The following is a 12918-nucleotide window of genomic DNA, read 5'->3' on the forward strand; positions in this document are numbered from 1 at the left end:
AAGAAATAATGCCCAAAAGTACTCTTTGTGTACTCAGACTCTACAGGAAGAACTTCATAGCAATAGCAAGGGATTCAGCACTGTCTCATCCAACTGACTCTGGCTGTGTTTCATCTTGTACTTTCCTTGCCCTGTTTCTGCTAATTTGAGTGACCTTTATAAAGGGGCTTATAGTGGTTCTCTTGCTCAATACTACCCTGCTTTCTTTGTGCCATGAAGCGCATGCTGTTTTTCCTCTGTTCCAAAGCCCTGGCACACACTTAGGAAATCTTCAATGTCAGTGTCACATTTTCTGAAAAAAAGAAAAAGGTTACTCCATGATAGAAAGGGAATGGGTCTAACAAGTGACCACCCCATCAGCGGCACTCTCTAGATTCTCACATGTGTAGTGCGTGGCAACTGTATATTTCTCTTAAGTAAACAGAGGAGTTGATGACTCACTGGTGTGTGTATGGAACTCCTGTCTATTGATTTGAGATCAATCAGTCTTCTGAGCTGTTCCAAAGCAAATCTTTTCCCTTCAATCCCCAAATGGTAATCATGGTAATAGTGATAAGTAGCTAAAATTAATCAAATGGAATTAATACTATACCATCTTACCAGGGATTGTTTTTTATTGAACTTCATAAATTATCCCTGCTCTCCAAATAAAGAACTTGAACCTGAAGATGTGCAACTTGCCCAAGCAATGTGCCAAGCTAATAAATGGGAGGGTTTGTCAGGACTGAAGCTCATGTCCTGCATCAATAAGTTGTACTTCTAGCAACTGATTGACACCATTAGACTCATGTTTATTGACTCAGTCCTGGCAGGGCTGAACTCCACTAAGAAACTCTTTTACCTGCAAGCACATAACATTAGTCTTCTGACTGCAGCCTCAAAGGAACCTTTCATATTACTAAAAGGGTACTGCAGCCACCGGGGCATCAAATGCTGCAAATGTCCATGGTAACACATTTGGAAGTTTTCTTGGTGGGCCTTGACTCAGTACCAATCACACATTTCTTTATTTCTTATGGGTCCTGAAGCATGAGCCTTTCCCTAGCACTGTCTGCTATTAACTAGCTTTCTGACACATATTAAAAGGGCTGGGTCAATAGACATCATGAAGGTATGATGGATTTATTAGTGCTAGCTAAAGGTTAAGCCTCATTCTGATAGCATTTTAAATAGTCTTTCTCAGCACTCCTTTGATTATAACTCAATTCTTTTACCAGTACCCCCAACTACTGTCTCCCGTTTCCTGTTTCTTAGGAGAATCTACAACTGTTGTACACTGCAGAGGAAATTGAAAGCTTGCTAAAAATAAATGCAAAAGCTACACTAAAAATCCAGCTCATATAATTTTTAGATCAGAAGAATATAATGTACTATTTTTTGGTCTGGAAAAGATCATTGATCTATCTGTACTGAGCATGCAGCTGGCTCCGTGGTTAAGAAACGCGGTTAAGACAGAGGCTTGGGAAGTTTTTCAGAAAGAGCACATGTGCACCACGCTTCTGGTTTTCCTGAAGTCTGTTGCTGTAGGTTTAAGGTGTGAGACCGGTGCATGCAACTCTCCATAGCAGTCCCTATTCCAGGGGAACTAATTGGGACAACTCACACAAACCCAGATGTGCCGTTTTAATATATTACTAAAGATTAGAACCAGGAGAGTCATGAGTCACATCTGAGCTCATGGAGATAGTATCAGAGATATCCCCAGACTTTGCAGCGAACAGTATTTATTAAATGCCGACTATAGGTGCTGCCAGCTTGAATGAAAAGGCAATGATATCTGCTAAGCCACTTAGGAGTGGCGATCTGCTCCCTGATTCCCATTTGGAGAAAGCAGGCAGCTGGGCAGTGATTGAAGCGTCCAGCAGGGGGCCGGCATTCGCTGTATATTCCTGGCTCCCTCTTCAGAGCGGCAGCGCAGGAGAGCTGCCGTTTGCTGGGGAAGCCAGTGACGTCCAAGGCATCCTGCCTATAGGATTGGAGGCTTTCTTGGTGCAGTTTTTTTCTACCCACTTTAAACGTTCAGGTTCTACAAATCAGGGAAGACGGGGAAATGCTGTGTGAGAATAGCAATCCAAAAGTTCTTAGTAAACTGCAGCCAGAGAGACTCAGTCTAGGGTGGAGGTATGAAGAGCTGAGACAGAGTGGACTTAATTCTAAGCTTTTCTTCAGGCTGAGTTTCTGTTGCTTGTTCACTCAGTGAATTTACAGATGTATTGCCTGCTGGTGGTGTGAAGGCTGGGACAGAACTAACATCAACATACTGAGCTAGAGTTTGGAATACGTGTGTGTGTGTGTGTGTGTGTGTGTGTGTGTGTGTGTGTGTGTGAGAGAGAGAGAGAGAGAGAGAGAGAGAGAGAGAGAGAGAGAGAGAGAATTCAGACTGTTTTAAAGGAAGACCAAAAGCCTCGTACAGATCCTACCTTCATCACCTAACTGAAAAGAAGTTACAAAGTAGCATCCTGAAGGCACATTTGAAGAGAGAAGTCTTGAGATGGATCCAAATAATTGTTCCCACCTGAACTTGGAAGTGGATCCTTTCCTGTCCTGCAACAACACCTTCAATCAAACTCTGAATCCCCCCAAGATGGACAACTGGTTTCACCCGGGAATCATCTATGTCATTCCTGCAGTTTATGGGCTTATCATCGTGATAGGCCTCATTGGCAACATCACCCTGATCAAGATCTTCTGTACGGTCAAGTCCATGCGAAACGTGCCAAACCTGTTCATCTCTAGCCTGGCATTGGGAGACCTACTGCTGCTGGTTACATGCGCCCCTGTGGATGCCAGCAAGTACCTGGCTGACAGGTGGCTATTTGGCAGGATTGGCTGTAAACTGATCCCCTTTATACAACTTACTTCAGTGGGGGTGTCTGTCTTCACACTTACGGCACTGTCAGCTGACAGGTGAGTACTCATTGGAAGTTATACCTTCTCTTGGGGTGATGGACCACTCAGTGAATAACACGGGAGCGCTGTCTGCCTGAAAGGAAGTTTTACTCAAACTCACATTCCCTTCCAGGCACGGTTTTGTTCTGGAAATTACTTCTGGAGTTTGGCATATTAGTTTAAGAAAAGAAAAATGAGTGAATGGTGGAGACCCGAGGAGACAAATGAGAATTAAATCTCTAAGCCTGAGACTGAGGGGCATTTTTCTGAAGAAAAATCTTTGCGTCTCCCCATCTTCTCTGAAAAATTAATTGAACAGTGAGAAGGACAATCCTACCCCATAGTTTTAACCTCAGGCTAATGTTTCTTAGAAGCAATTCAGAATCTTTCAAAAAAACAGAGAAGTTCCTACTGACCCTTTGTATAATTTCCTTTGAGAAAGAACAACAACAAAAAATAGTTGGGTGTGTGACTGATCAGAACAGTTGTGTGCTGATTTTTCTAAGTCTACCTTCAGTGACTTTAAACATCATTGCTCCCTTTGGCCCAACTAATCAAGTTCAAGGTTGACTTATAATTTTAATAGCTTTATTAATGTCCTTCTATGTACAATGTCTTTGTAGCTCGGTGAGGCTGAGTTTCCCCTGTTATTCTGAAAAATGCACATCTGGAAGACACATGTGTGATATAATATATATATGATTTATATTGATACAATAATTAAAATCTGCATTTATCAAATATCAATAATGTTAAAAAAGAATACTCATGCTCAAACAAGCAAGTAAAGATATATTTGACAGATATTCACACACGTTGCTGATTGTATCTTATGTTCTGAAGACTGAACACAGAAATGATTAGACTATCAGATACAACATATGATAAATGGCTAATTTAAGAAAAATGGGTCTAGTGGACCAGAGATTACAAATTGTTGTCTTAAGTCAACTGTATGGTATATGTTAAAGGTATAGAAGACCAGAGTATATACTGGAGAAACTATAGCTGCAATTCTTTACAGTTTAGAATCTGAAGAAAATGGCCTATATTTTACTACTTGTGGTGCTTGAGTCTCTTGCTATAAAAGAACAAACTGTCCTCAGGTGAGCTGGCCTTCATAAGTAATGGACAAATAAAGATAGTGTTATCAGCATTTGCGGCCATGTGTTTGTTCTAAGCTACTTAAAGTACACTGCTCAGTACAGATGATATTCTCAGAGACTGAAAAGCAATGGTCCAGAAATGAGGGTATTGTGTGCACCAGACCTGGTTTCTCCACACACCCTCATCTTGCTTGCATCCTGCCTATTGGCCTTCCAGGTACTAATGACCACAGACACTTTCTGTGTTCGTTCAGGGCCAGCAAACTTCAGAGCTGGCAGAAGCTCTATGGCTGGTTCCCACTGGTGGAGGGCACGTCAGGCTGAGCATAATTTTCTTGATAGAAGAAGAGATTTGGGTTTCCGGGCTGGTGAATGCAGTGGTCCAGATGGTGTTTACTGTCTCCTCAGGGAGGCGAACAGAGTGGAAAGGGAGGGCATGGAATGGAAAACTGCAGCTGCAGGGACCCTCTTCCTGGAGTTCCAGACCAGACTGAGCTCGCCATCAGCAGTCAGGGACAGCTCTGTGCAAAGCTGAGTTGAATGCTACCGCAGCTGCAGTGTGTCCTCACTAACTTTTTGTAATTGGCCTTGCCTTGTAAAGGCTGATGGATCACTGGAATGACAGGTGGTACATCACACTAACTTCAACAAGAATAGATGCCCAGCCAGTTCGATAACACAAAACTAGACTTTTCTACTTATCTTATATTTGAAAGCCACAAGATTCTTACAAAGGTTTTATAGGCTTAGCCATGTAAATGTGAAACCTAAACTTTTCAACCATGTGTTATCTATGTACATAGTAAAAAGTGCAAGTTCACAGCTCGTCATTTTACATGATATCTGTGTAACTGTGCAACTATAATATTGTGGATATTGAGTCCCAATATGTTGCCCATTTCTACTTAATATTCCTAAAGAAAGGCAACTGTTACTGTGATTTCATATACCCAACATTACTTATGGCAATTCTTGAACGTATCCATGAGACCATACAGCAAAGACAACTTTGTGTTTGCCTTCTTTTTTTTTTTTTTTTTTTTTGTTCTTTTTTTCGGAGCTGGGGACCGAACCCAGGGCCTTGCGCTTCCTAGGTAAGCGCTCTACCACTGAGCTAAATCCCCAGCCCCTGTGTTTGCCTTCTTATGCTTGGCCTATTTTATGGTTTTAATCCATGTCGGCATGTTTAGCAGTGGTTTTTCGATTGTGTGCAGAGTCCCTTTGGAGGAAAAGACTTCCTGTTATCCTGACAAATAATGATGTATTTCTGATTTGGGGCAGATAACCTTTTTCTGGATTTTGTTGTTTGTTTGTTTGTTTAGAATTTCATACAATATATTTTGATGCTATTCTTTACTTATCCCCAACTCGTCCCATAGCCTATCTCATCCCTACCCAGCATGTTCTTCTCTTTTTAAATAGTGAACAAACAAGCAAAAGCACACGCACAGACACAAAACCAAACTAACATGGAGGCCATTTTGTATTGGACAACTGTTCCTGAGCATTAGTCTTACCCTGTATCTCCAGTGTCACTTCACTGAAGAAAACTGTTTTTCCCTCTCTCAGCAGCTATCAAGTACAGATAGCTTCTTGGTTAGGGCGGAAACTTTGCATCCTTTGGCTGACATAAGAATTTATTTCTTTTAGGTGTACGTTCAATTCTGAAATGCTTAAGTTACTAGTGCATACATTTAGTACATATTGTCAGTTTCCAACTGAGCCTCTATATTTGGTAACTTGGGAAAAAGGTGAACAAGACTGTCCAATGGGGATAACCATTAGAACTAAAAGGGGGCTTTGAAACAGAAGCCTAGGCCCTACCCTAAGCTACTTTAATAAGGTTTCCAACATGTGACTGGGGCTCATAACAGTAATCATACATGCCCACCCATTGTAGGTTTTTTTTAAACAAAGCCAGTATTTATCTTAGTCACCCTTCTGCAGCCCCCTGTATGAGCAAGGTCGAGTCTTTGTCACTAAGAACATTTTTCTAGAAAACTTTATACCACTGTCACCTTCCCAAAAAGGGGATTTCAAGGATTTTAAATGGAACCATGGGATTACCACGGTTTATGAATTTCAGGTTCACATTCAAGTACCTTTGATTTTAGTCCCTGTCTTCTCTCTCCATTTGCAGTCTCTGTTCTCATACACACACTGCTGTCTTCATACATGCTATTACATGGCCTCATTCAAAATACAGTCTGATTCCATTTCCCTTCTCGTGACAAGGAGCTCCAGACTCAAAATATGGCCATTTTAAAAGACTTTGGCTAAGTGACCCAAGGCAGATCAGTTTGGAAGGGGTTCTTCCGTGGTCAAGTTAACTGCTCTTAGGCTACCATGTCTAGCTTTCTGGATTCTGAAGAGATTGATCTCTTTCTCACAAAAGACGCAATTTAGTTCCTTATAGAGCATCCTCCCATAAAATTCCTCAGTTAGAGGAGGTTGGGTAGGTTGCCAGATCCTAAGTTCTAACTAGTTTGGTTTTTCAAAGGCATGTGCTACCACTCTGGGAGGAAATTCACCTTGTGTCTGTCCACAGCCACAGGGACCCAGAAGTGCTGCCAGTAGCTCCTGGGAAGGAACAGAGGCCAGGTGTTATGGAAGTGGGCTTTCCCGGGCTCTCAACTGGAATGCAGTGGCAGAGGAGAAGAGGGAAACAAAGAACTTCCATGTCTCTCACACATTATTTTTTCAAGTGTCAGACTTTCATGTGATTAATTAAGTATCATTCTGGCAACTTAATATGCACGAAGGGGAGAAAAGCACAAGCTTCATCATGAAACAGGCAGTGTCTCACGAAGGGCTCCCTGGTGAGGGTTTTTGAACTGTGCCTGTCAATAACATTCTTTAAAAATAGACTAAATTTGCATCCTTGCGCTTATAAATCTTCCTAGTGTGTATGGTTGCATAAATTCTCCTTTAATTAAAACACGTGCTTTTAGAATAAAACGGAAGTTTTCCCCCTTTTCACCTCCAAGTAAAAGCAAAGGGGGACATCCCAGAGGTTTCTTTTGTACAGTAGTCACTTCCTCTAAGAGACCTTCTTCGGCCACTCAGGCTAACAGAATGGGCAATGGGATCCTACTGACCATTTCTTTCCTTTTTAGGCTTATTGGAATGTACGTTGTATATAGTAAGTTCTTGGGGGGAGGGAACACATCTATGGACTTAGATACTCCTACCACTACCACATCACCTTCACCAACATAGCCCAAATACATGTCATGTCTATCATCCCCCCAAATTATTTCTGATCCCTTTTTAGTGCACCCCTACCTCCACCTCAGCTTCCGGAGAGCTTGCTCTTTTCCAGGATGCCCCATGAATATGTAGCATGCAACCTGGTTCTTTTTAGCACACTGTACTGCATGTCACACTTATGTAACTCACTCCTATTTTGCTATGTAGTAGTCACAGCATTGGTGTGTCAAGGCTTGTTTATCTGTCCTCCAGTTCACAATCAGTAGAACCATTTTCCACTTGGGATGAGGATGAATAGATCTGGCATCATTTCTCATTTATAATTTTAATATGGATATATGTCTTCAGTCCTCGTGGGTACCCATAATCTATGTTTATTTTCTCAAGAGTTTCCTTGTTCATTTGTTTTGTTATGTCATACTGTATATTTATAAGACACACAGGAGTCTAGGAGCTTGGGGAGATAACTCAGTTGGCAAAGTGTTTGTCATACTAATCTGAGGGCCTGAGTTAGACCCCCAGAACATGCCTGTAATTCCAGCACAGAGAAATAGAGATAGACGTTATCGGGGGCTTGCTAGCTAGCCATTCAACCTCAATTGTCAACTTCTGAGTTCAGTGAGAGACCGCGTTACAAAATATAAGATAGAGAGCCATCAATGTCAACTGCTGGCCTCTGCTCATGTGAGAATGCACACCTACAAAGTAGGAATCTATCTCATTCATTAATATACTCTCTGATACTAGACCAGTATGTAGCCTGTACTGAGTGCTCAAGATATCCTTTGCTGAACAGATGAAATAAATATGCATGAAAGAAAGAAAAAAGGAGTGAATGCATTCAGATGGCTCATACCGGATGAACCTAGAATACTTGATTATGATCTACAAATCATGTTCATTTCCTTAGATGATTCACAGAGCAGCACTAGCAGAACAATGGTTCCAGCCGTAGATGACAAGAGCTAGATTCTGTGGAAACCCACGAGTGCTTTTAAAAAGAAAAACCAAACAAAAGTTTCAACAGAAGGCAGATAAACAAATATTTAAAATCACTTAAAACTTATACAGTGCAGTTGGTAATCAAATGAGTTACAAATTAAATAGATTTAATAAGTTCCATAGTCATCATATGATTTAGGAAAGTACCATAATACCTGCAAACTAGCTTCCTCACTCTCCTTTACCATGCTTGTTTTCTTAAATGTTTTGGCCCCATCCTCATCTGTCTCCTCTTAAAAGATCCATCATTCAGACATCCTTATTTCCTTTCCTTTGTTTTTTTTTTAAAGTTCTGGATACTGCACTGAATGTCTTAATGCATATGTGCTAAACATACACTCTACAGCTGACCCACACTCCCAGACTGATAAGACATTGCTATAAGAAATTAAAATTAGTCTTCCCCAGAATAGTTCCCTGGTAACGTATCCATTCCCAAGTGGACAGCATTAAACATGTACAAGAGCAACACATGGATTCCACAGGCTGTACTTATATGAGCATATGCACAGTGTGTGTAAATTATATCTCTAGAAGAAGAGGTCATGGATCTGAAAAGAATTGGGGGAAAAGTTGAAGGAGTTGGAGGGGGAGATGAAGGGATGGAAATGATATAAATACAGTACTCATGTGTGAAATTCTCAAAAAAAAAAAAAAGGAGAACCCTCATGGCTACCATTTCCTTGAAAAACGAAAAAAAAAGGCATTAAAATGAGGAAATTTTTTTTTAAAAAATCAGAAGGATGCAGCTGAGTTTTATCATGGTTAATTAATCCAGCACTTTACCTGAGGTTAGAAAAGCTTTCGTCAGGCCCAGAAGGGGATAGGAACTCCACAGAAAGACCAAGAGAGTTAACTAACCTGGACCATTGGGGGCTCTTAGAGATCGATCCACCAACAAAAGAAGATACATAGACTAGATCTAGGCCTCCTACACATATATAGCAGATGTGTAGATCTGTCTTCATGTGGATCCTGAACAACTGGAGTGGGGCTATCCTTAAACTGTAGCCTGTTTGTGGATTCTGTTTCCCAACTGGGCTGCCTTGTCTGGCCTCAATGGGAAAGGACATGCCTAACCCTGAAGAGACTTGATGAGCTCAGAGACACCCAGAGGGAGCCTCCACCCTTTCAGAGGAGAAAGGGATGGGGAGAAGACGGAGGGATTTGTGAATGGGGAGCCAGGAGTTGGGGGGACAGCAATTAGGATGTAAAATTAATAAAAATGCTAAAAAAATTTCCATCCAATTTCACAGCTCATATTGAGCCTGTCATATAAGACATTTAGAACTATAAAGTTTTAGAAAACTATTGGCTTTATCTTGCTTGTCTCTTGTTACAATACAATAGTACTGAATAAATTTAAAAAGATGATAATGTATTTAGCTCATTATTCTGGAAGATGTGGCATCCAAAAAACACCAGTAGGTGGTGAGGGTCCCACTGCTGCACAGTGACATGGAGTAAAGGAAATAAAATGTGTGAAAGACACCCAGCAATTTACTGAGGAGAAGGGGAACCAGACAAGGTCATGGAGCAGGGGAGAGGAGGGGAGAGGAGAAAGACAAACTATCACACTTTGTCTCATGTTTAAAAGATAGATAGATAGATAGATAGATAGATAGATAGATAGATAGATAGGTGATAGATAGATAGATAGATAGATACATAGATGATAGATACATAGATACATAAATACATAGATGTTAAAAAGATACATGATGTTAAAATGATGATAGATATACACACATTCACACACACATACATACATACATACATACATACATACATACATACATACATACATACTCATAACAGAAAATTATTCTTCACTTCCCAAAGTTCCTTCTTATCCCTTTATAGTGTTATGGATCTTCAACCTCCACCTCACTTCCTAGAAACCTTGATCTTTTCTAGGGTGTCCCATGAATGATAATATACAGCATGGTTCCTTTCAACACACTGTATTACGAGTGTAAATAACCCACTCCTATTTTGTGGTGTAGTATTCATAACACCTATGTGCTATGGTTTATTTATCTGTCTTCTAGTTCATGATCAGTAGGTGTGTTTTCAGTTTGGGATGGTGATGAACAAACCTGGCGTACATGCTCATTTACAGTTTTCGTGTGGATATAGCTCTTCTATTCTCCCAAATACGTACAATCTGCAATTATTATTTTCTTGAGGACCCTCTTGTTTATTGTATACATATGACAGGGAAACAAAAAGAGAACTTTTCGGGAGGAGAAAACAATGGAGTGGATAGCAGGGAGGAAAATATGAGCAAAGCACAATTATACATACACCCCAAAGCTCATAATAAATATACAACTAAATTCAATAAATAAAAAAGTCAAGTAGCCATTCACTATTGGTATAAGTAATGTATTGCTGCAATAATGGTATTAGTCTGTTCCTAAGGGCAGAGACCTCCTAATCTGACCACCCTCTGGATGTCCTACCATTTGACACTGTATTGTCTGAATGACAACCAAGTTTCATGAGGTTTTTAGACAGACATTCAAACCACTGCAACCACTACCAAAATTCGTTTCCTATGTAGGCTCCTATAAATGACAGCAGTTCCATTTTCTTGCATCTTGGGTAAACTTAAGGACTCTTTGATGAATGGTGGCACCTACTACGAGCCCTTTGCTATCTTCCTCAGTCTTGGTACTTTGTCATTATGTAGAACACAAGTGAATTGATATTTGTAATTTGGTCACAGGCCAATTTACAAACTACATTAGTAAATTCAGTTCTATGTATATATTTAAATCAAATATCTTTATTATTTGATTTTTTATTGGCCTCACCTGGTCTATAATTTACTCTTTTCTTCCTTTCTATGCTTCCTAGTTTTTATATTCACTTGGCACAAGCTAGAGTGATCTGAGAGGAGGGAGCATCAATAATGCTTTTCTATAAGATCGGGCTGTAGCAGGCCTGTGGGGCATTTTCTTAATTGATGATCAATGGGGGAGGACCTAGCCCATTGTGAATGGTGTCATCCCTGGGCTGGTTGTTCTGTGTTCTATAATAAAGCAGGTCAAGCAATCCGGTGAGCATTATCCCTCCATGGTCTCTGCATCAGCTCCTGCCTCCAGGTTCTTGCCCTGCTTGAGTTCCTCTCCTAACTTCATTCAATGCTAAACTATTATGTGTAACTATGAGTGAAATAAATTCTTTTCTTTCCCAAGTTGCTATACTGGCCATGATGTTTTATCACAGCAATAGTAACCCTAAGACAAATTTTAAGTAAATTTAATACTTTAATTATTAAATTTTACTCCCCCATGAATGTGTTAATATAGAAATCCTTATTTTCACTACTCATTTAGGTACATCCCTAAAGTTTACAAGTGTGTTATTGACTTACTAGACTCTACTACAAATTCTAATTTCCTCACAATATAGGCCTGTGAGAACACTTCGACTTCATTTAAAACTCCTCCTTCCCCTTTGCCTTTTATTTTATCTGAGGAAGGGGAAGGGCTGTTGTGTGCCAAGGTACGTATGTGATTCTTATCTTCCACCTTTATGTGAGTTTCAGGGATTGAACTCTGGTCATGAGGCTTGGCAGCAAGCTCTTTTATGTAGTGAAACATCATGCTGGCCCCTGTATGTTCTATTTAATTCTCTCTGTGTATCTATAACCCACACCACACCATTCGTCTTGTTTGTACATTCTTTATGTTTACTCACATATTTATGTAATATTTAAGTCTAGATTTTGATTTACCTTTTCCGGTATTCTCCACTCCTGTCTGCATCTCTGTAGCTTTTCACCAAAAACCATTTCTTCTTATCCAAGAATTCCCTATAGAGTTCTATTTATTACTAAGTCCAATAGTGATGATTCCTCTCAGTTTATGCTTGACACTGTCTTATTCTGTGTTTATTTTGGAGAATATTTTCAGAATTCTACGACGAGGGTTTCTATCTTTTGACACTTTGCAGCTGCCATTCATCATCCTCTGAATTCCTCTGTGAAGTCAAATTTTTTTATAGTTCCTTTAACAACATAGTGTTGTGACTGTTGTTATTTTTCTGATTCAGCATATTTTCTTTACCCCCTCGTCTTTGTCTTTGCATCATATTACTGCGTTGCTTATAGACCTCTCTCTCTCTCTCTCTCTCTCTCTCTCTCTCTTCTTTCCTCTCTCCCTCTTTCATCCCTTCCTTCCTTCCTTCCTTCCTTCCTTCCTTCCTTCCTTCCTTATTTTCTTTCCATCCTTCTTTCCCATGCTTACGGTTCATAGCATTTCTTTAATCTGGGGCCTGAATGTTTTTGTCAGCTTGGGGAACTTTGTAATCATTACAACTTCAAGCATGAATTCCTTTCCTTTCTCTCTTATCTTTATACTTTCGTATAGAATAACACAAGCCAACTTTGCATCTTTAAAGTCTTCCCCTTTCACTGTTCCTAAGGCCAGAAATTTCATGCCAGCTCTGTCACTAAAAGAAATGTTTTTTTTATTTGTATGGAGCTTCTTATTTATTTTGGGGTGCTGGAGATAAAAACTACTTTAAACACATTTTACTGTAACCATTTTGTCATGACTTATAGATATGCTTTCCCATTTCTCTACTGCAATTCTAGAAATTCTATTTGGTTCACAATATATTTTTTAAACTTTCTGTGGCAGCTGGTAAGATAGCTTGGTAGTTAAGAGTGCTGGCTGTTGTTGAAGAAGATCCAGGTTCA

The 12918-nt window shown here is 40.0% G+C and overlaps 1 protein-coding gene across 1 annotated transcript in view; it reads left to right on the forward strand.

Annotated features, from left to right (window-relative positions):
- The first annotated feature begins 2441 nt into the window (after positions 1 to 2441).
- Grpr (gastrin releasing peptide receptor) overlaps positions 2442 to 12918 on the forward strand; it is a 40008-nt gene continuing 29531 nt past the window's right edge. The window contains 1 exon segment of the mRNA NM_012706.2: positions 2442 to 2907. Coding sequence (NP_036838.1) covers positions 2492 to 2907 — 416 coding nt within the window. The 5' untranslated portion in view covers positions 2442 to 2491.

The sequence above is a fragment of the Rattus norvegicus genome, chromosome X (genome assembly GCF_036323735.1).
Source record: "Rattus norvegicus strain BN/NHsdMcwi chromosome X, GRCr8, whole genome shotgun sequence".
Taxonomy (NCBI): domain Eukaryota; kingdom Metazoa; phylum Chordata; class Mammalia; order Rodentia; family Muridae; genus Rattus; species Rattus norvegicus.